This window comes from Chionomys nivalis, chromosome 7 (genome assembly GCF_950005125.1).
Source record: "Chionomys nivalis chromosome 7, mChiNiv1.1, whole genome shotgun sequence".
NCBI lineage: Eukaryota > Metazoa > Chordata > Mammalia > Rodentia > Cricetidae > Chionomys > Chionomys nivalis.
In genome coordinates, this window is record NC_080092.1 from 89397101 (window position 1) to 89420789 (window position 23689).

General features: G+C 46.5%; 1 protein-coding gene across 2 annotated transcripts in view; it reads left to right on the top strand.

Moving 5' to 3' along the window:
• Cep112 (centrosomal protein 112) overlaps positions 1-23689 on the top strand; it is a 448529-nt gene that overhangs the window by 386201 nt on the left and 38639 nt on the right. For both annotated transcript variants that reach the window (XM_057774090.1, XM_057774091.1), the window contains 2 exons: positions 1462-1526; positions 2320-2410. In XM_057774090.1, coding sequence (XP_057630073.1) covers positions 1462-1526; positions 2320-2323 — 69 coding nt within the window. In that variant the 3' untranslated portion in view covers positions 2324-2410. The remainder of the gene's footprint in view (positions 1-1461; positions 1527-2319; positions 2411-23689) is intronic.

Genomic DNA, 23689 nt, shown 5'->3' on the forward strand with positions numbered 1-23689 from the left:
TCCTGGAACTGGATGTGGATCCAGAGAGAGTGTGCTGCCAGCTGCACGGAGGAGTCAGAGGCCTTAGAGTGCGCAGACTCAGTTGGAAGGCACAGGTGCCTGTGTTTTTGAAAATTGTTGGAATTCCAATCGATCGCAATGCAGGGTGGGGGAGGAAAGCTAAAGCAGTGCGCCCCTGCATCTGTCAGAATTATCAATTGTCCTGTGGGTTAATGAAGCATGGGCACTGTTTCGAATAAGCAACCCAGGGACTGCTGTGATGCACATCCATTTGGGAAGCCTGTGCTTTCTCTCTTTCAGGCAGTTTTGGTTCTGCCAGCTGTACTCTTGCATAACTACGTCTCAGAACCAGCCGTTGCCATGGTTTCAACTCAGACCAAAGAAGCAAGAGTAAACAGTTCTGAGCAGATCAAATGCCGCTGACTCTTGATTACATTAAACCATAGTTTAAGCTGTCCCCAAACTGTGTTTTATGTGGTTGGATAAGGTGTCTTTAATCGATGCCTGATATATACGTGTCATTGATCCCATAGACATTTATATTTCAAAGAAGTCAAATGTACTATAAAGACCTCACTGGAGAAGTCATGCTGGGCATCAGCTTCTTCTAACCCCAAGCCCTCCACTCCGTGGTGGTACCTACTGTGAAGTCCACTCTGGGCATTTACTATGAGGTATATCTCACCATGCTTATGGCCCTGGGAAGCAGCTTCATGAACTCCATCTCACAGATGACACAGCAAAAGCTGAGTAACCTTCCTAGAGCCTTTAGAGGCGAAGCCAGGGATGGAGCTCAAGTTGGCCCAACTCCAGGAAAAGCCCAGCTCTTTCCACTCCAAAAGCCTGTCTCTAACCTCAGGGAATCCCCAGAATGGATTTGAGGTTTCCAGAAAGCAGTAATTTTCTTTTCACTTGCTCTCTCACTCATTGAAGAGCTTGTGCATACCAGCTACATGCCCAGCCCTGTAAAAGAAGCCGGGGACTGGGAGACAGACAGAGTCACCCCTCTGCAGAAAGCCCTTGGGTTTGGGAACAGATGTGAAAGCATAACCACAAGGCAGTGTGAGAAGGCATAGAGCCCAGGATGCAGGGGAGGGACTGCTGCCTTGGGACAGGGCTAGGTGACAAGTGCTCCAAAGTGAGAGCCCAGCCAAAGGGCAACAAAGAGAACAGCATGGTGTAAGGTGGCAGTGTGGGAAGGGCATGAGGACCGAGGGAGCCACCAACATGGAATGGCACCAGATCAAGATGGCCCCTGGGCTAGTTTATGGTTGGCTCTGTGGCTTCTAGTGGATTTTTGGTAGGGACAGGGTGTGACCAGATGTAGGAAAATGCATTATTAATATTCACTTCCTCTGAGTTTTATCCAGAGAATTATCTGAGTTGAAGGGAAATGCCAGCATACTGTGTATGCAGGGTTGACATACGCATTTACCTTTCTCATACAAGGTGTCTTTCTAGGTCATCTTTCTGCAAAAGAGAGCATCCATCCTTCAAGAAGAGCTGACCACCTACCAAGGCAGAAGGTATGAGCAGTGAATGAAATGCCTTCCCATTAATTTGTTCTCTGTACCCCTGGAGTCTTTAGCTTGACATGCAAGTCTTCACTGAAATGTCTAGACACAAGATAGTCTGGAAAGGAAGACATTCTTAATGAACAGCTCGTCTTTGAGCAGTCATCCACCTCTTTAATCACAGGACTTAGATCCATCAGAACAAGATTTGGGAATTTCAGGGTGTGGCAAGTAGGGACCTCACCTGGGCAGTCAGGCAAGGTGTGGCCTGGAGGCCCAGCTGTGGACTGAAGGAGACACCATCTTCCTTTAAGACTGTAGCATGATGTAATTCTCTGTGATGTCTCACATCTTCAAAGTCCCTATCCCTGGGGGTTTGGCACTGTTCTCCAGACCAGAATAAGTCAATGGCTTTGTGGTGTTAAACATTCACAGAGATGGGGGTATCCTGGTGTGCAGAACTGTGGAATACAGGAGCCCCTTTTTAAAGGTTCCCAGTGATATCACCAACCAAGTTGTTGTTTGCTGATGGTCCAGGTCAGTCAGGCAACTTTGCTTTCAAGTGCAGTCACAGGCCGGACTGCTTACTTGGCATCGAAATAAAAGGAATGAGCTTGTGAATCATTTACTTTTCAAAAGATTCTGTGCGCCTGATGATGATAAGATCAGTTGCTTATAGGCATACGTGATGAAATTTTGATAGCAAATACCCTTTTGAACCTCCAGCTCCTTCAGAATTGTAACACATTTTACCATTGACAGACCTAGTCAGGCTAAAAATCCTAACATGGGTTTTATTTTGCAGGTAACTGCATAGGAGAGCATGACAGGTGAGATTGTCTGAGCTGCACCGTGGACTTCATCCAGCAGGTTTGAAGATTTGGATATTGTGAACTGTGAGATCAATGACTTTTTTTAATGCTTAAGTGTAATTGAGATCATAAAAACATGCATCATCCGTACACTGGGTTGGCTTTATTTGTGTCTGCCTAAGTTATTTTTTTTACCATTTCTTTCTTTCTGACCCCACGTTTGTATTAGAGTAGATGCTGAAGACTGCTTACACTGGGCAGACGTAACTGCCTGTGTGTGCCTTGGTAATGCTTTACAGGGAGCTTGCAAGTTAGGCATGATTGGAACCATGATTATCGTATCATATAAAACCTTAACCTGTTGATGCTGTTCCCATATTCATGTTCATGTGTTTAAAATGGCATGTTGTACTATTCTGTTCTCTTTCAACATTCCATCACACCTCCTCTGCTAAGTATGACATATACATGGTATTTTTCCCCCAACAAATATTGACTACCTCAATTTCTGCTTTGAAGGAAAATACTTTGTATCATGTCAAAGATCAACTCATAATTTCAGCATGAAACTGCTGTCCAGAGTCAAATCACTGGGTATACTTGTCCTGTGGGTCTCCAGCCTGATCCCGGGGCTGCAGGGTTGCAGGGTGGGAATACTGTGCAGGCAGCTCTGGTTTTCCTGTTACTTTCTTGATGTCTCCTGTGTGGTTGTTGCTTTGATTGTCACATTGGTCCGTGATCCTTAAGAAAGCCTGGCAGCATTTGGCTGTGTTTTGAGGACACAGCCTATTGACAAGCAACTGTGCCTGTCCATTGGTCTTGTCTGCAGTGTTTGCTCTTTATGAACGGTGGTTAAGCCTGGATTGCTTTTCGCACACCAGCTCTGTGCTGATTGGTCAGCTGGAGCTGCGGTTGCAAAGATGCTCCAGTTTCATTTGAGTGGTCCTGGGCTGAGCCACGGGCCTTTTGAGACCTCTAAAAATGTAGTGAGTGGGAGGGGCAGGGCCTGTAATCATCTGGTTTACTGTGAAAGGAAAGGAGAGATCATTTATTTACACTTATTCAGAATTTTTCTTTCTCCCATGCTCAAAGTTGCCTGTCGCTTGCTGTCCGAGAATTAGTTATCCTTACTTGTACTTTGTCTGAGACACGGGGTAGATAAGGAAAACCTAGGTTTTACAACCATTTCCAAAGCCAGGGCAGGTCAGTCTGTGTGGTGGCCATCCGTAGGAGGCTGGCATCTTGCACAAAGTAATCTTTGGGGAGCCACCATCTTCCTGGTGCCTCCCAAGTGTCCTCCTCCCCTAACTTCTCCTCCAGAAGTATAAATTTGTGTCCTGTGAATGATCGAGAACATTCGGTAAAACACAAAATCATAGCAGCTGCTATTAAAGCCACCTAAGCAATGACAACAGTTGACACTCACGTGGTGACTTAACACTCGAACAAAGAAGGCTGTGTGGCTGGTATGTGCTTCTGTGAGGACCATGAAAAGCAGGTTGAGGTCAGAGGATTTCAAGGTTATCATCGGCCTGTAATGAAAATATTTAATGAGTTGTTTTGTTTGCTGGAATTGGAACTCACACCCAGGAATATTTGTTTTCCATGAGGAAATATCAGTAGGTGCTTTGGAAACTTGCCTGCTATTCTTTCTTTTCTTTATTTCAAGGGTTATGGAATTACCAACACTGATGAACCTTTGACATGCATCAGATCCCATTTCCCCTCTGCAGTGCGCCGAGCATGTCTGGGAGTAAATCGAGTAAAACTTTGGATCTGTTTGATTGGATGTGATAGGAAGGGGTAGCAGACACTCAAGTTTTTGTGAACGTTCTCTGATAAAGGAAGAGAGAGGAAAATTGCTTTTGGCATGTTTGAAATTCCTCACTGAGTTGAGCGCTGAGTATGTAAGTGATACTGGGACAAAACACCAGTGCTCAGGAAATAAATTATCAACACTGTGCCTTATTATAAAATCATCTAGGGTTGCATCCTTGCTTTTATCTGAGGGAGGATCAATTGTTCATCGCAAGTGCCTAATTTAGTTACAGCTCCAGGTATCGTTGCTGGCTACCATGCTTGAGCCTCCATCTGTGCCTTTTCTAGTCCAACATGAAATTGTCAACAGGTGGCGGCTGATAGGGCATTTGGAACACTGAGAAAGGGAAGCTCGTCTCGAGACGCTGTGGCTGGGTTTGAGTGCTAGACATTCTGTAGGAATCAGGCCAGGGGAGAGCCCGAGGGAAGCCGGCATTCAATCACCTGCCTGGATCATAGGTCCCTATCAGTCCACTTCTGTCTCCCCAGCAGTCGGACCTTTTGGGAGTCTGACTACTGATTCTGCAACCCCCCCACTCACCAAAGAACTCCACAGAGGACCGCTATCAAGGGATGCAGAGGAGAAGGAGGAAATATGAGAGAGAGAGGGAACAGAGGACTGATTTGCTTCATAGACCGCACGAAAGTCTTGGCGGCAAGGAGGCTAGAAGGGACTTGCTTGTGTGCTGAGGCCATTCTGTAAATGCTGCATATTAACAGATTCTTCAGAAACTGGCATGCGCTTATGATGGCGAGCAACCTCATTAAAGGGGTCTGTAGAGAAAAGTGCCGAAGGAAGGAACTGGGAGTTTGAATTAACAATTAACAGCGTCCTCATTGAAGTGCATCACCAGCCAGGGAAGGCAGCGGCGTTTGTGCTTTCTGTCTAAGGGTGAAAGGAAAGGTAAAACATCAAAAATGGTGGGAGAAAAGTTTCAGAACACAAGGTCATTTGAATTCATAGTTTCCTTAAAAGAGCTCTCCCTTCGGAGCTTTCATATTCTGTTCAGAAAGGTCGCCTCTTTTAAGCCTTGTCATTAAAGACAGTTTGCTCTTTAAAGTGAATTATCAAAGGGTCTAGAAATTGCGAGTTACTGAACTAAAATGCATGATCAATTTGAAGTGCGCTAACTAAAGCTGCTTAGCTGTGGATGTGCTTTTGTGCCGGCAGCCGCTTTGATAAAGCCAGGGGAAGGTACATGGTTGGCCAATTCAAAGTAGGGAAAGGAGATAATTAGATAAAACTTTCTCAACTCTCCGAGTGGGTCTTAACTTTCTAGGCTTGATTAGGAAGCTCTGGCAGAGGCCCTAAGTGGTACGTGAGGAGTGAAGTGGAATGTCCTGGGTCCTGACGGGGTGAACGCGAACCTTCACTGTATTGTTTTAAAATCTGGATCAAACTTCAGGTCATATTGTTTGCCTCACACAGAGGAAGAGAATCGAAATTGGTGTCATGAAACCAAAGAATTGTTAAATCTGGTTCCCACCCTAGTATCAAGAGCAACTGGAACCCTATTCCCCCAGGCATCTCAGTTCGAAGGCAAGATTTTCATTGGACAAGCATTTTTATACCGGAGACCTAAACACTGCTGTGGGTGTTGCCATCTAGAGAAGGATGTAAGGCTGGCCAGTAGTGTGATATCCTCCGGGGCAGTCTGCCACTGATGTGAGGTCTCATGGAGCATGGTGAGGTGCTCACAGAGACCTCATCATGGGACAGAGCAAGGATAACTCCCGAGGAGCAGCTTTCATCTGACTAGCTGAAATGTAATTACATGGATAAAGCCATTTGGCCCACTCTGTCCCTTTAGCTAGGAAAGGAATTTAGCAGATAGGCGGTGTCTGCTGTTTCTGTTTCCTTGGTGGTTCTCTTCACCCACTTGGGCCTCTCTTCTCTAGTTTGTATCCAGCGGAATCACGTCAATCCTTTCATTGGTGTTTCTCAAACTAGCAGGGTACGATAATATACTTAATCCTGGAGCAGTCGATCTCTGTGAGATGTAGGTTAGCCTGGTCACATAGTGAGTTCTGATGTCCCACTTTGATGATCCACATATATTAGTTGATCCTTTATTCATTCATTGGTTACTGATTATCAGCTGTGTTCAAGCCAACAGAGTAACCCAAGCCTACTGGCATTAACTATAACACACTGGTGTGATCTCTGTCTTGAGAGTACTGACGACGGGTGCACTCGGGTGGGCTGTTCTCACTTAGGTTCCCAGGAATGCCATCAGATGGGGCTTGTGGGGCCGTCACAGGAAACATGAATGCAAGCCTATGGTGCTTCCTCATGTTCAGGATCCTCATGCTCCCAACGGCTAGGTGAGACAGCTGGTTAGGGCCCTTCTAATCAAGTCCAGGAGAGGCCAGGCATAAACACCAGAAGCCATTTAAGTCCTGAGCCCCAGCACCAACAACGCTTCTACTATATTCTGTTCATGGAAGAACCTGTCTAGAGTCAAGTGTAAAGAACAGAAGTCAAGCAAAGTCAGAGCCTCTGTGCTGCCTTGACCCTGTCATAACCTTCCATAAGAAAAAAAAAAAAAGCTTTGTTTTGTTTTTTGAACCTTTTTTTATAACTCTCGATACTCTTTTTCTTATCTCTCCCAAGTCTGTGTACATTTATCCAACACTGTGACTCATTTAGAGGTCTTTTTTATCTGAATCTGTCCTATTGTGTATCTGTAATTCTTTTCTGTCTAGGAGTGTTTCTTAAAATGGTAAGTACGTCTAAGGCTGCTTTGCCTTTTGGCTCTGCCCAGTCAAATATGGTGGGGTGGAGGTCTGTTCAGCACGAGCCATGCTCACAGCCCCATTTTCAGGCACACAGCAGGTCTATATTTCCATTAAGCAAGTTGTAGCACTCTGCTAACAAACCCATTAAATGCTCGGCCTCCTAAAAGAGCCAGAGTTTGTGCTGGCAGCACATCCCAAAAAGCCACCATTTTGAAACTGTGCAGTTTTTACTGCTACCACTGAGTCAGGAAACCTTCTCTTAAAAGAATGCATCTCGGAAAATGCTTAACTTTGTGTGTGTGTGTGTGTGTGTTTGTGTGTGTGTCTAGAATTCCTCTCCAAGCCCCTCAGGTTTTACATGGATTTAGTCATTCCCACGTTGGTACGCCAGTTTGTTGTAGGAGAGGCCACTTGTTTGTTCCTAGCTGCCCAGACCCGAAATAATCACTCAGAAACTGTATCATTGAATCACTGCTTCTCCTGTCTGGACATCTTGCATTTTGTCAGTGGTTGATGCATCATTTTTTCTTGTTTGAAAATCCTGTTGATCTGCATTATACTTGTACAGTCGTAGGCTAAACTGAGGATTGAGAAGTGCATTCTAAATTCTAATTCAGAGAAGCCCTGAGTTAGAAATGTTCAGTAAGGGCCTGTCATCATTGAGTCTTTTCCAAGATGGAAGCAACCATAGTTTTTTGGGTTTTATTTCATTTGTTTGTTTCCCAGCTCTTCTCTGTTTGGGACTTGGTATGCATTGTTTATTGTAATTATCTTAGCGAGTGTATTATTTTAAGGATCTACTAGAGCCCCACTCCCTGTGCCTAGGAGGTTTCCCCTTCTTCCAGGGAATTCTTAGGCACGTGGAAGGACGTGGATGAGACTGAGTGGGAAATTTCCTGAACCACAGAACTTAAAAACTACCCAGCTAAATTGAGCTTAATCCTCTAGATAAATAAATGACTCAGCCTCCTAATGGCCCCCGTTAGCTTTCTCTCCATGGCAGGGGAGTTCTTTCTGCTTGTGCTGCTGGGCCTATCTCCTGGACCTCACCTCTCAGCTGAGCCTGGGTGGGAAATGTAAATATATAAACAGAGCCAAGTATAAGAAGCGAGGCTGCCTCTACTGGCTAAGTCCCATCTTCCCACATGCTGCAAAGCGTTGGGTGGCTCCTGGCTCAAGAACCAACTTGGTGAAGTTTTGAGACCATCAGAGGGTTGATTTGGCAGGCATTCACTTCTGTTTAACCAGTGAAGCTAGAGAGTTTGGGGGTAAAAGGAAAAATGGGGTGGGGGGGACAGGGGAATAATCATTTCCTTTGGAAGAGGGAATATTTTCCTGGCAGGATAATGAAGAGTCCTGAAACTCTTTTTAAATAAATGTGCTGAAATCCACCAAGATCTCTCTGGTTTTTGCGTCTTGCCAAGTGACCAAGGCTGTCATTTGCCTGCCATCAACCCTGATGTCACTTCTCACGTTGCATGTAAACTGGTCTTACCCCCGTTCCCCTTGAACACCTCGGTGTTTCCCAGAGACTGCGGTGTCACAGCTGTGTGGGAAACCCTCTCCAAAACTGGTCGTTTGGCCCATCAGTTACCATTGTGTCTGCAACGAAAATATTTATCCAGGCCGGCCACCGTGGTGACTGTGTGAAGCCTGGCAGTGCTGCCCTGTCATGTCTCCACCTGCCCCTTCTGAGTTAAGGATCTGGGAGCAGTTGGCTGCCTAGGGTGACATTTCCTGCAGCGTCAGGGAACCTTTCTCCGACAGAGTTCCCACTTGCATTATCTTACTGTCCTCAGCATTTCTGTTTATGTCTTTGAGCATGGGAATTTAGAAGCTGCTAGAATTTACATGGAGTATACATATGCTATCTGAGATCTTATTTGGATTCTCTGTGTATGTCTGTGTGTGTGTGCACATGTATACACAAATTTTTAAATCTCTGTGCTTTCAAAGGCAAATTTTCTTTATGATGCCCCAAATCCTTTTTTAAATAGGCCAATTAAGATAGCAAACCTAACTAGCTGCCCCACTGCTGGCCCCTGCTGTTAGATACTTTGCCTAAAACCATATCATGTTCACTCTCTGCCTTTTTATTGATAGAAGAAGAAGATTAATTGGCCTTATCTCCCTCTCGCAGTGTAATCAGAGCTTTGCCTGTGAGAACACCTCTCACTGCGGGTTGGGCTCAACTCTTCAAAACTTGAATAATTTGCTCAAATGTTTCAATTGTCTGTGGACCTTTGCTCGAAGCCTCAGCAGCTCAGAGGCTGAACCTCAGCGAAAGAGGCATGCAAGAATGAATACCACCTTGCCAGTAGCTCCTTGACCAGAAGGCATCGGTGATCCAGTGGGGAAGATAAAGTATATAACACCCAAGAACATCACTCGGCATGGACAGGACCCGATCTGCTGGACTCTCGAAGGGCACATCTGAAGCTGTTCCCATGGAGGTGACACCTGGGCTGGGCATGGCTTCAGAAGTTTCACTGTCCTTCCAGGTGCAGCCACAGCCAGGGCAGGGTCAGGGCCAGATGCCCAGATAATCTCAATTACAGTTGCCGAGAGGGGGGAAAGCACTTTATTGTAGACATTAAAAGGTATGTTAGAGGTACATGACAGAAGACAGAGAATGGCAGCCCTCTGTATAGGTCAAAGCAGTCACCCTGGTCCTTTAAGGCAAGAGAACTCAGCCGGTAGAGTGCATGCCACCAAGCTTGACACCCAAATTCAATTCCTTGAACTCACGTGGTAGGAGAGAACCCTACCATAACGTGTCTTCTGATCTCCACACAAACATAGTGGCATGAGCTCACCAGTGTATACACACATACAAACCATTGTTAAACTAATTTAATAGAGGGGATCAGTAGAACATGAAGATGAAATGAGCTAGGCAAGATTGAAAGTCAAGGCCAGCTTAGATTTTATGGTAAGACCGTGTCTCAAAAACGAGGGCAGAGGGGGACTGGGAGTTATCTTACTCCGTAAAGTACTTAGAGAACCTGAGTTCAACCCACAGACTCTTGGAGAGAATGCCAGATGTGGTGAAAGCACTTGTCATTCCAGTGCCAGTGAGGCCGAAGCAGATATCTCCGGGAGTCTCGGTCCAGCTATGCCGTGAATTCCAAACCAATTAGAGACCCTGTCTCAAAACAAACAAACTCCAAGTGGAATGACCCCTGAAGTTGTCCTCTGGCTTCTACATGCATTCCCGTATACACCCCCTGTTGTAATGGGCCAATGGGGCCATGTGGCAGAGGAGAGCCATACAGGCAGAGCTTAAGCGAGGGGTTTATTGAGAGAAGGGTAAAGGAGAAGGAAGAAGCAACAAAAAACACAGAGAAGAAAAGAAAGAAGAGGCAAGGAACAGCCTGCCTCTTCAGAAGAGCAGCAGGAAAAAGGGTGAGAGTGCGCGGAGCTTGTCTCTTTTTTTTTATTGTTTCTATTGAGCTATATTTTTTCTCTACTCCTCACCCTTTCTACGCTCTCCCATAATCACCACGCTCCCAATTTATTCTGGAGATTTTGTCTTTTTTTCTACTTCCCATGTAGAATAGATCCATGTATGTCTCTCTCTTAGGGTAGTCTTTGTTGTCTAGGTTCTCAGACGTTGTGAATTGTAGGCTGGTTTTCTTTGCTTTATGTCTAAAAGTCACTTATGAGTGAGTACATATTATATTTGTCTTTCTGGGTCTGGGTTACCTCACTCAATATGGTGTTTTCTAGATCCACCCATTTGCATGAAAATTTCAAGTTGTCATTATTTTTTCCCTCTGTATAATACTCCATTGTGTAAATGTTGGAGCTTGTCTCTTAAAGGCACCTTTTGCACCTGTGACATATGTAGTGATGTAGCAGCCTTAGGACCCTGGGCTGGCCAGGGTACTGCCTGGGCTCATCCTGCCGGGTGACAGGGGCCAACATAATGCCTGAATCCTAATGCCCCCATACACATGAACTTGAACACACACACATACAAAAAAGATTAAATGAGATGACCCATCTTTAGCATGTAATAAATCTTCAGTAAATGAAGGCTATTTATACTTTATGATGCTCTCCAATTTTGTAATTAGTATTTATATACGAGGAAGCTGGAGCAAAGAGAAATCTGGAAATTTGCCCAAGGCCGCTTACCTAATATGTGGTAGAAGCAGCAAGTGGCCTCCTGCGTTCTCCGTCACTCATTTCTGCTCTTTCCACTAGAATGCATTGCCCATGTGGTTGAGGGAAAGTTCAGGATTTTACAAGCGACAGGAGCAATTAAGGGACTTTAAATGAGAAATGACTCCATGAGGAGGTGTTAGGAGCCAGCCTGGCAGCAGGCTGAGGTGGACAGGAGGAGGGAGACAAGAGGCTGGAGGCAGAGGAAACCTTGGGAAATGCCCATAGTGTTCCCATAAATCGGCCCAGGTCTCCAGGGTGAGAAAGGTCACAGATGCCATGGCTACTGCGGCACATGAAGGAATGAGATGGTTGTGACAGACAAAGAAATTCACGTGAGTCAAGGTTTCCACCTTTCAGATGTGTGGCACAGACTTGAGGAAAGGAAGAAAGGGCTTTGGAGTAAGCGTCCTCAGGGGGCAGGAGTCTTGAGTTGGGCCCAGGAGTGTGCCAAGTACAGCCATCTGAGTCTACTGAATCAGAAACCCATGGTTTCATCTAGAAGTAGGAGGGGGTGGATGGTTTGGAGAGACTAGAAGAGAGACCTGGGGTTGTGGCTTATTAGGTAAAGTGCTTGCCTGGTTTGTACCAAGTGCTTGGTTTAATCCTTGGCATTACCTAAACCCATTCTGGACCCACTGGGGAGGGAGGAGGAGGAGGTCCTCTTTGACCACACTGTAAGTTCAAGGCTAGCCTGGGCTACATGAGAATGGAGGGGGCGGAGAAGAGATTATGCCTGTGGGCAGTGTCAGTGGAGGAGGTCTGTGAAAGAAAGGCGCTGGCAAAGGCGGAGGTGGTGGGCAGGTCGGACAAGGGCGCTTCAAAGAGGATGAAACCCTTTGAACCTCCCCTGAGGAAGCAGGCGAGCCAGTGTGAAGGACAGCTATCTGAACCCAAGGACTTACAGCGAAGGGTGTGGCGTCCACCACTCTGCCGCACCTGCCTTCCTGAGATTGCTGGGGAGTGGATAGACTTCTAGGGGTTGGGGGCAGGTTCCCTTCCTTTGACTCTAGATGCCAATGGTTCCATTCTGCTCTGGAGCTTTGTACAGGCATTCTGCATTGTTTATCAAAGTTCAAGGAAGTGTTTGTAAAAGCTCAGTGCTGCCTTCACCTTGTGGTCTCCACCAAACCATCCTTTCTGTAGAGTCCCCTGCACAACCAGCCACTCTGCAGACCAGCCCTCAGGATACATTGTGATAAATGAAATTGACCCTCCGTGAAGGAAGTTCCTCTACATGGCTCAGTCAAATATTTTTGTTTCTGATCCTTACTGATAAGAAACTCTGGAATTTTCATTGTTTTGGAGATATTTTTTATTCTTAACAACAACAAATGTCAACACTAACTTAACATTTTAGGTAGAACTCAACCTTGACATAGTATAGTTAACAACAAAATTACACTCTTTCCTGGCCAGCACCCTTCTGAGAGAACACAGGCAGATAATAGCGAGCACATATTTATGATAGAAAAGATAGCATTAAAAACAATAATTTGGGGCCACAAGATGGCTTAGCCAGTAAAGGTGCTTGTGGCTAAGGCTGACAATCTGAGTGGGATCCCCAAGCCCCACATGGTAGAAGAAAAAAGGCTTCCATGATTTCTTCTCTCATCACCATACCTCACACACATGCCATTGGATGCACACACACAAGCATGCACACACACACACACGAGCGTACACTAAATAAATGTTAATAAGTTTTAATTAAAACCTGTGTAAAAGTAGAGAACAGCAAGGCCAGTTTAGGGTTTTACTACTGAATACCAAGAGGCTAAACAACATTTTGAAAATGAAAATTGGTTGTTATATAGCTCAGTGGTAGGGTGCTTGCTTAAAATATACAAAGCCCCAAATTAGCTCCCCAGCAAGAAGGAAATGGGGACAGAAAGGAGAGAAGAGGCTTAAACTTAGCAAATTTTGGAAATAGAGGCAAGATTGTCAGTACATACTAGCATTTGGTTCCCTGAACTTCCTGGGGAGCTTCTGTGAAGGCTTAGAGAATTTAGCTTACGATGTGTGGAAGCCCCAGATGTCTTCCTTTCCTTACTTTGCAAAAATTTGGCACCAACATTCCTTTGATGCTAACACTTACAGTTATTAATATTTACTTAGCAAGAAAATGAAGCAAGATGTGGCGTGCAGTCAAATAGCTTCGATTATGGGCCCTTTCCAGAAGAGAAAGGGAAAATGGCTTTTTTACCTAGAAAAACTAATAATTTGAGTCAGGTTGAGATGAAAGCAGAGAATCAGTGATTGTTTCTGATTTACTGAGCGTTCCCCCCTGACAGAGAGTCTTGCTTTCCCTGATGTCTTGAGCTGTAGGGAGGAGCTAGTCAATCCAGACAGTCCCAGAACATGACTTTTGAGCCTGTTGAGGCAGGGCTCCCAGCCGGGATTGTCTGTTATTCAGCAATGACAGTGGCAAGTAGCTGGCAAGGACTGAGGGGATATGTCACCCCCGGTATAGCCGTGTGGGCGGTTCCTTTTCAGTAATAGGACATGAGCCTCCCCAGCCAGGAGAAAGCAAGGCAGGACCTCATGACAAACTTTAAAGCATGTCTTACGTGGGCATTCAGCTCGGGTCCCTTTGCAGGGAGGGACTGGCGAGAAGAAGGCTGGGTAGGCATGAACTAGGACTCTCCTGCAAGATGGCACCTGCCGAAAGCAAACCTAGAGATGCCGCAATAATCATAAACTTGACTGAATTCTTAATGCTCACTGCTGAGCAGAACTCCACGCACTTCAAGAACAGATGGAGAGGATTCCAATCCAGGAAAGCTATGACATGGAGAAGTTCTGAGTTCCACTCCTGGAAGTCTGTATAAAGCCGAGTATATTTCTCATCCTCTGAAGAAAGTTTAGACAGAAGAAGTACTGTCTGATTTCACATTCAGCTGACTAGAATACAATTTAAGTAATTCTGATATATATATATATATACACATATATACATATCCACACCACAAACACACACATACACACACATACTTAGGCTATGCTCTAACTTTGGATGATCATAATGGTTTTCTCTGTATTGATAAGGTGACTGTGTCTCTAAGGGTGGTGGAACCTTGCTTCATGCCTTCAGAGCACTGAGAAGAGGAAGGATAATTCTACTGTGTTTTGAGGTACATCATCAAATCTTTTGTTATAGAAGCATAGGTCATGTGACTTGATTTAAGCAAGAGTGTGTGGGGAGAGCCAGATTCAATTGCTAACACTTTGGTTCAATTGGCTTCCTCTGTAGTCACTTAAACCATGCCTTGGGCTCGCCATGCAGATGGACAGGCAAGAAAGGATGACGATGGTACCACCCAACTAGCAATGTGTTCACAGTGCAGAAGCTCCAGCAGGCAGGCTGTCCTGGGAGGGGAGTGTCACCTGCAGCTGACACTGTATAAACAAACAGCCCTTGCTGCTCCACAGTTGGAGTTGTTTTGCTCCCCGTTTTAGGGTCTTTTTTATGCTCCCTGGTTCTGCACCTTCATGTATGGGGGTGTCAGAATCCCTGGAACAGGAGTTACACAGTTATGAGCTGCCGTAAGTGTGCTGGGAATTGAACCCAGGTCCTTTGGAAGGCAGGCCTGTATTTACTGTGATCTGTAGTATTCCTTTGTCCACTCGAGAAGTGAGTACTAAGTCACGTGACTCTTGGGGATAGGGAAAGTACCTCTTTTTTTCAAAAATCCATTTATTTATTATTGATTTATTGGTTTTTTTGAGACAGAGTTTCTCTGTAGCCCTGGCTATCCTGGAGCTCAACTGTAGACCAGGCTGGCCTCTAACTCACAGAGATTCACCTGCCTCTGTCCCCCGAGTGCTGGGGTTAAAGACATGCGCCACCACCACCCGGCATCATTTTTTACTTTTAAGTACTAAAGTGGTTTTCTACCTCACCACATCTAAGGAAAGTAAATATGGTATGTATGGATTCTCAAATCTACAAAAGGATCAAGAAAAACCACAGTCTGGGAAAGAAATCAGTCAAACGAAAGATTCCTCACTTGATCATGAGCACAGTTTTGAAGGACACTAGAAAGCCACGTGAAGACAGGAGAGGGCCAGTTCTTGGTGAGCAGAGCGCGTGAAGTTGGAAAGCATTGGTCACTGAGGGCACTCTCCATATGCCACGAGTCAAGCAGCGGCCGGAGCTGGGGAGCCAGTTCTCTGCTGAACGCACGGAACATGAATGCAGGTCACAGCACCAAAGCAGTGTTTCATCTCCTCCAGAAATGAGTCTGTTGTTTTGATGTCAAAGGACAAAAGAAGGCTGAAGGACCTGTTGAGAAGTTCAAAGAGTAAGAGTCAATGAAAGGGCGCAAAGCGCTCCTCTGTGGCAGGTGCCGCTGGGCGGCCTGCTGCAGTACCTGTTCACCTCAGATCCACGGGAACTGTTTGCTAAGGGGACTAATTTGGAGCAGAGTTTCAAGGCCCTAGGGACCATGAAAAGGGAGACAAAGAGACTGTTTTCTGTCCCATGTCCCTAGACTCGTATTTTTAGAAAACTTGGTCGGCTCTGCTCATAAAGGAAAACCTTCAAATAGAAACATAAATAACCTGGGTTTTAATTTAGTTGTTGCCTTTGCATAGTTAGTTAGTGTGCTTTGACATTCATTTTTGAGGTCACTTTTTTTTTCTTTTAATGTTACAATTTAAGTTCGTATAAGTGAAGTATTCAGTTCGAGGAAGGTGCTTATGACAGGACTAGGCTGTGGCTCTGTGGTGGAGAACATCTTGGTACAAATAACACCTTGGGTTCAACCTCCAGGACCACAAAGCCAGAGGAGTGAGTTAGTTTAGGTCAAGGATCGTTTGGCTTTCTAGTGAACTTGAGACCAAAAATTATCATACATACTTCTTCCAACTTAAGACCCAACCCACAGATCTTTTAGCCCAATAATCCAAGTGGAAATTTACCAGAAATGGAAAAAGAGCAGCATCATTGGTTAGCCCAGGCAAATGGCTTTTCTGAATTTCCTAAGAACTTGCAAATTCCAAAGAATCTCTAAGAACATCTCCAGAGGATTGATTCCCTAAAATTGAGTTATCAAATGGCCCCTGAACCTGCCCCTGGGTTTTCAGAGTGAAGAATGCTCCATCTGAGGAGACTGGTTGGATAATTCAAAGTGCTCTACTATATCCAAAGGAAGAAGGACCTTGGGCTGTCTACAGTCCCAGGGTATCGCAGTCAAGGACTTCCCAAGCAGTAGCACACCTATGTCTCGTCACCAGGACCAAGGAAAACCAGATGCCAGTCCTAGCACATAATGATGAGAAATTGAGTGACAAGACTAGACCACCCACCCAGACAGGCACAGCCACCTTCCTCATTCACTGTGGAAGCAGAGCCTTCCACGGAACGTGGCTTGCCCCAGGCGCTCAGGCCATCGCTAGTGCCCGTGCTCTTTTGCCTACATGACCTGCTCCTGCTCACACCCTTCATTCCTTTCCTTGGCTTTATACGAGTATCATACCATGCATAGTTGCATCCAAGATCCATCCTGCAGCCGGGAGGAATGTAGAACCTCTGCCGAGGGTTGCCAAATAGGCCAGTCCCAAATTTGGGCATGATCATAATTACCTAATGGGAAGGGTTTCTCCTCACCCCACTGTGGAGTGATGGATTCCGCTTGAGTGCCATTCTTTCCTTTGGGATAGCCTAACCTAGAAACCACTACGTAACAGACTTTAAGATTCAGTAGTTTATACCATATGTATAAACTACATAGCCTCTGTAGGTTGGCCCCTGGTTCCATGCCTAAGATGGTCACCATCTAGTAGAGAAAATTAAAGCAGTAAATAAATACCCACAATATGTACTGTCTGGCTTTTTTCCATACAAAGGTCCTAAATAAAAACCAGGGAAAACGTTCTCAACTGAGAGTCTTGGGAGAGAAGTAGCAGTGCTCCAGGTTTCAGGACATGGGACACTGTCCTGGAGCACTGTGTTCCGCTGAAGACAACACCCCCTCTTCCCAACTCCGGCTAAGGACAAGTCCACTGCAATCATTTGAGGCCAGCTCCATGCTCTCAAATCCTAGGATCTCAGAGGGATAGAGTGGGAGGAAAGGAGGACCGGGGCTCTTGTAGCAGCCTGTCTGAGAATTGCTGAGAGGGAAAACTGCCTCAAGGAGGCTGCCACTGATCATTTACACACGCCCTCTAGGAGGTGCTGGCTGAGCAGTGGCTCTCATCTGCTTCCAACGACAGATATATGACACTACAAACAATCATATCCTCTTTACTGTTGTTAGCTGTGCAATAGATGCGGCAAAGACGTCCTCTAACTTAGATGGACCTGTATTCCATCAGTCTACCTAAAGTGTTTTGTTTGTTCTTTTAAAGCAGGGAGGATCAGAAAGTTCATCTGCAAGGGGCTTTTGGATCTCTTCAGGTATCTCCACTGCTCTGCTGGGAGAGTGTCAGCCAGTCCCTGTGTGTGCCCTTGGCTTGTGTGAACCAACCCTGGACCTAGTCAAATGGGCAGCTGTAGCTGGGTGTGTACCATAGCTTCAGGTTTGAGATCGGCTTGACTTTTCTTCCCCCTGCAAACCAGGCTGCTAAAGAAATTGTATACTAGATCTAAGATAAGCTGTAGGTGTTTCAACTAGATACATAGCTGTAGGTGTTTCAACTAGATACATAGATACATACATATCTCTGGGGCATCCTCTTCCCAGAGATAGGGCCAACCATTCTATCTATAGGCAGGATTGTAGCAGATTTTCCCTGTGAAGGCCAGGTTTAAATGTTTTTGACCTTAGAACATAGTCTCTGTTATGATCACTTACATCTATGGTTGTAGTGTAGAAGGGATTCACAGAGTTTGTATGTCTGCATTCCAATAAAACTTTATTTACAAAGCCATGTACTTGGCAAGCTTTGCCCCACAGGCAACAGCTGCCCTCTTTATGTGCCTTTAGTTAAAAACTTCTTCTGTTCATAGAATCTCTTGGTTACCAGGAGCCTCTGGGGTCACTTCTGGCTCCTGTCCCTTATGGAATGGAACCCTGGGTGGTTGGTTGGATGGTCAGGGGCATATTAGTGCAGCCACATAATTCTCTGTATCTCCATGTTCTGAGCTTGAGTCTTCTAAATACTTCAACTGGAAGTCAGTTTTTAGGGGAAAGGCCTTAGTGGGTGAGAGAGCTTGCTATGCAGGCATGAGGACCTCAGTTTGACTGACATCCACAAATATATATATGCAGTCTCAAGGGCTGTAACCTAGTCCTGCCTCCCATCTCACCCAGTCTATCTGCTGGGATTACAGGTGTTCACCACTTCGCCTGGCTTTTTATGTGGGTTCTGGGGATCCTAACTCAGGTCCTCACACTTTTAATGGAAGCGGCTTCCTGACTGAGCCACCTCCCCAGCCACATCTTCCTCTCTACTTCCTTGACAGGGCTGGGGGGGTGGTGGCACTTTCAAGACAGGGTTTCTCTGTGTAGCCCTGGCTGTCCTAGAACTCTCTCTGTAGACCAGGATGGCCCTGGATTCATAGAGCTCTGCCTGTGTCTGCCTCCTGAGTGCTGGGATTGAAGAAGTGTGCTGCCAGGCCTGGCTCCTCTCTACTTTCTCAACCTCTTCTTCATTGACAGGTTTCGACGCTCCATCTCAGCCACTGCAGTCTCCCTTATGGGTTCTCTAAGACCAGGAGATCTTGTTTCCATCTCTACATTGGCAGCCTGGCCCCTAGACGGTGCTACCATCAGTATTTGTTTCTTGGGGAAGGAAATGTCCCAACCCTACAGCCATCCCCTGCCTTGCTCCATTCTGAAGCCTCCTGACTAGACCGTGGGGTCTCGTGCTTCCCGGCAAAGGGGCATGCTATTTCTTCGGCTAGAGCTCTCTTTTCCAAGCAACTCCCTGTTCCTCATGACTCAGCTTGTCAGCTTTCCCCATCAGGAGACAGTGTCTGCTTGGACTCCTTGTGCCCTTTCTCATGTGACTCTCACTGCACTGTGAGAAAAGTGCCGGTTGATTCGTGTCTCCTGGCTTTTGTGCTCCTTGAAAGCGCAGGCATAGAAGTTGAGGTGACAGTCCGCTCTAGATAAACACTTCTTGAGAAACGAATGAGTGGGTTCTAGGCATATTCCTGCAGCCTAGGGTTGCTCTCCCAGTCGCTCCATCTGGTCAAATGTCAAAACACGGCCACAGGCACAGCCTCCCTTGAGGGCACCTGCCCTCCCCATAGCGCTTCCTCCCACCACAGCCAATCCGCCTAGCCCCTTCCCTGCACCTAGCCTGTGACCTGCAGCCCAGTCTCACCCTTGAAGATCCCCTGATTCACATGTGAGCTCCCAAGGGATAGGGCTGCTGTGGGCAGGCGGCGTGCCCCTTTGGCCGGGGGTGATGGCAGTTTCTGCCTTTGAAACCCATTAATTCCATTGTCATGACTTCTGCTGACCTGTGGTCATCCAGAGAAAGCCTCTTCCTCCTTGTACTTTCTTTTTCTTTTATCCTTTTAAGAAACCCATGTGAGCCAGGCAGTGACAGCACATGCCTTTAATCCCATCACTCAGGAGGCAGAGGCAGGCAGATTTCTGTGAGATTGAGGCCAGCCTGGTCTACAGAGAAAGTTCCAGGATGGTCAGGGCTACACAGGGAAACTCTGTCTCAGGGAGAAAAGAAAAAGAAAAGAAAGAAATGAAACCCATGTGGCTTCTTTATTATTTTGTTTGTTTGTTTTTCAAGACAGGGTTTCTCTATGTAGCCCTGGATGTCCTGGAAGTCACTCTGTAGACCAGGCTGGCCTCGAACTCACAGAAATGTGCTTGCCTCTGCCTTCCGAGTGCTGGGATGAAAGGTGTGCACCACCACTGCCCAGATGTCTCCTTTTTTTAAAAAACTGATGAGGAGCCGGGCGGTGGTGGCGCACGCCTTTAATCCCAGCACTTGGGAGGCAGAGGCATGTGGATCTCTGTGAGTTCGAGACCAGCCTGGTCTACAAGAGCTAGTTCCAGGACAGGCTCCAAAACCACAGAGAAACCCTGTTTCGAAAAACTTAAAAAACAAACAAACAAAAAAAAATAAACAAACAAAAAAAAAACTGATGAGGAAGCTGAGACTTTTTCTGAAATCAAAGACCAGGCTATCTGCCTGTCCAATTCAGTCTTCACCATGTCTAATTTCAGCTTCTTCACCATGCTCTATGTCCCACAGCACACAGTAGACACACCAACCTCACAATATGAAGGACTACTATGCCTCCTCAACCCTTTTTTGTATAATAGTCACTCAGCCCCCTGTCCATTTCCAAGTTAATGTCTTGAGCATTTGATGTGCCTTGTGATATAGTAAGGCTCAAAGGCTTCACCCTTCGCAACCCTGGAAACCGTGTTTGTTTGGAAATATGCTATATGGCAACAAAGCCTAATTTCATAAACCATCTGATAAGACATTTATAGGGGAACAACACTTGGCCAGCATCCCAAAGAGTCGTATGTGCAAGAGCCTGGTGTTGGGCAAGAGTTTGAAAAATGGGGTGGGAATTGCAAGTGGGGAGTCCTGGCCTCCCTTCCAAATGGTTTATGTCCCTGGTCACAAGCAGTCCCCTTCGGTGCACACACTTTGGGTTTCCTCCCTGTTCTCTGGAGGGAGGGTCTTCTAGACTGTGGAGAAAGGATCCAGGAAACAGCTGCCACATTCCACCCTCAGCCACGGCTGCAGCCGGATAAGGAAATTCTTTCTCTTTGGAATTTCACCTCGTTGCTATTATTTAACCAGGTAAGAATGGCCATCTAGGAAGCTCTTCCTTTCTCTGGATGGTGGCAGTGTCTCCTTCCTACAGGCCTCTAGGTGCTGGTATCAGAGGCGACACAGGGAGATGAGAGGTGGCAGGCTGCATTGTATAAGCCCTTTATCTCTATCTCTCCGTGCTTCGTAGCTCTAAGAGTGGTGGACAAATCTTAGGCAACCAGTAAGTAGCTAACCTTCGGCAACTGCAGGGTAAAATGTGAAGTAACCCACAGATTCTTGATGCCCAGCCAGTGACACTCAGTGTCTCACACGGGGGCGTTACTGAGACAGGACTCCTCTGTGACACCATGCACACAGAGGAGCTGCCCTGCACATGCTGAGACCTCTGCTTTTCCATTTGGAGATGATTGATGGAAGAACAGTGGAGGAGGGATGGGAATGGGATATCGCTGGCTCCTTCCTGGAATCTTCTGAGCTGGAGCTTCAGAGGGAGGCAGAGCTGCCTGCTTTCCAAGTGGGGTTGTCCCTGTCACAGAAAACAGAATCAAGTATTGGTTTCTCCTTTTTCACCTGAAAAATAAAATGTTCCAAGATAGCAGCATGGCCAAATCATACTCCCAGCTAGTGGTTTCCATATTCCTTACAGGTCTGCAGAAGGTAGGGTGACTTCAAAATAAACCTGGGGTCCTCCTCTGTCACTTATAAAGGCAAAAATGGGGTTCAAACCATTGTTGAGAGAGCCTAACCTCAGACACTGGCTGAGTTTACTCTCAAATAACACAAACATGAAAACTTTGAACCAGACAATGTTCACTTGTTGAACAGTTATGGTGGTAAATAATCCATTTTCAGAGGGCAAGTCCCTGTAACAGGCATGACTCCCTGCATCCTCACTGTGCTGTTCTGAAAGACAGAACCCACTAACACCCAACATGGTTTTCTGACCTCCACACACGTGCCATGACATGAGTGTATGTGCACACACCACACACTCTCTCTCTCACACACACACACCCCTTTGGTGGGGAGCAGTGCCCTCTGTAACACGTCTGTCATCCGTCTCAGCATGAGAATGAGCAACAGCCTGACCTGCTCCAGTGCCTATGCCAATGTCAGGCACCTGACACTTCCACAGCGACTCTCAACCCTCCCCACACTGCCACCTTTTAATGTAGGTCCTCGTGTTGTGGTGACCTCCGCAGCCATAGTATTATTTTGTTGTTACCTCATATCTGTAATCTTGCTAGTGTTATGAGTTGTAATGTAAATATCTGATATGCAATCCTATGGAGATCATGACCCACACATTGAGAACAGCCGCACTACCAAGCTCTGTCATCTTCCCTGTCGATATTTATTGATATTTATCGCTCTCTTTGCCCCTTGCTTTGGAAACAGATCAAACACATCGTTAACCCCGCTCCTTCCAGCACACTCCTCCCCGCCCCTTCTCTCTCTCTCTCTCTCTCCTCGAAAGTTCTCCTATCAAGACAGAAAATGCTGGAAGACTGAATGCAATACTTACATGTACTATGCTGGGCGGGATTTAAGACTTGGGAGCCCACCAGAAATGGTGATAGGAGTGATTGACACAAGGGGGTCTGTTAGTTGCTTTCTTGTTGCTATGGACTGCGGATGAGCAGACTGCTGGACTAGCGTACACAGAGCTGTTACTAGGGACTTGGGATTAGCAGACTGCTGGACTAGCGTGCACAGAGCTGTTACTAGGGATTTGGGATTAGCAGACTACTGGACTAGCAGGCACAGAGCTGTTACTGGAGACTGCAGATGAGCAGACTGCTAGACTAGTGTGCACAGAGCTGTTGTTGTGGACTGAGGATGAAGTAAACTTCTGGATTAGCATGCACAGAGCTGTTACTGAGGATGAAGTAGACTGCTGGACTAGCGTGCACAGAGCTGTTACTGGGGACTGGGGATGAGCAGACTGCTGGACTAGCATGCACAGAGCTGTTATTGGGGACTGGGGATGAGCAGACTGCTGGACTAGCATGCACAGAGCTGTTATTGGGGACTGGGGATGAGCAGACTGCTGGACTAGTGTGCACGAAGCTGTTACTGGGGACTGGGGATGAGCAGACTGCTGGACTAGTGTGCACGAAGCTGTTACTGGGGACTGGGGATGAGCAGACTGCTGGACTAGTGTGCACAGAGCAAACCCCACCCCACAGAAAACTGAGTGTGTTGGTGCACATCTGCAATCCCAGCACACTGGAGGCAGAAGGGCGGAAAGCATAAGGCTATCCCGGGCAAAATAGCAAATGTAGGCTGGTCTTGAACACGTGAGACCCTGTCTCACAACAAACTCTCAGCTGGAGTTTACAGTCTGTAATGGTGGGGAGGGGTCAGCGAGTGGCAGGAGCGTGAGGCAGTGTGAGGTCACACTGGTCACACTGGTCACCTGGTCTCAGGAAGCAGAGCATTGAGTGCCTATGTTCAGCTGGTTTTCTTCTTTGTATTCAGCCCAAAGGAAAGTGGAACCCCAACTCAGCATGCAGCTTCCCTCTTCGGGGGAATCTTCCTGGAAACACCCTCATAAACACGACCAGAGGTGTGTCTCCATAGCGATCCTAACTTCAGTCACATTGACAGCGCCGATGAACCTTCACAGGGAGCCATTTACTTTTCATTTCCTCCCTGTGCTCTGACTCCAGCCTCCCTAGCAAACTTTGACTCTTTCTGTGTTGTCTTACTAATAGCCAGGCAAGGACTGAATCTAAGTCACTCCCCCCCCATGCATTCCCACCACTTGGGCTTGTCTGATCACTGGGGTCGCTCCCAGATCAACCTGGGACTAGTTCATCCATGACCAGGGCATAGTGGGTGCTGAGGAACCTGAGGCACCCACTCTCTTTACCTGTATGCCTGACCATGTGACGGAAGCCAGGGCAGCCTACGGATCTGGGCACAGCTTCT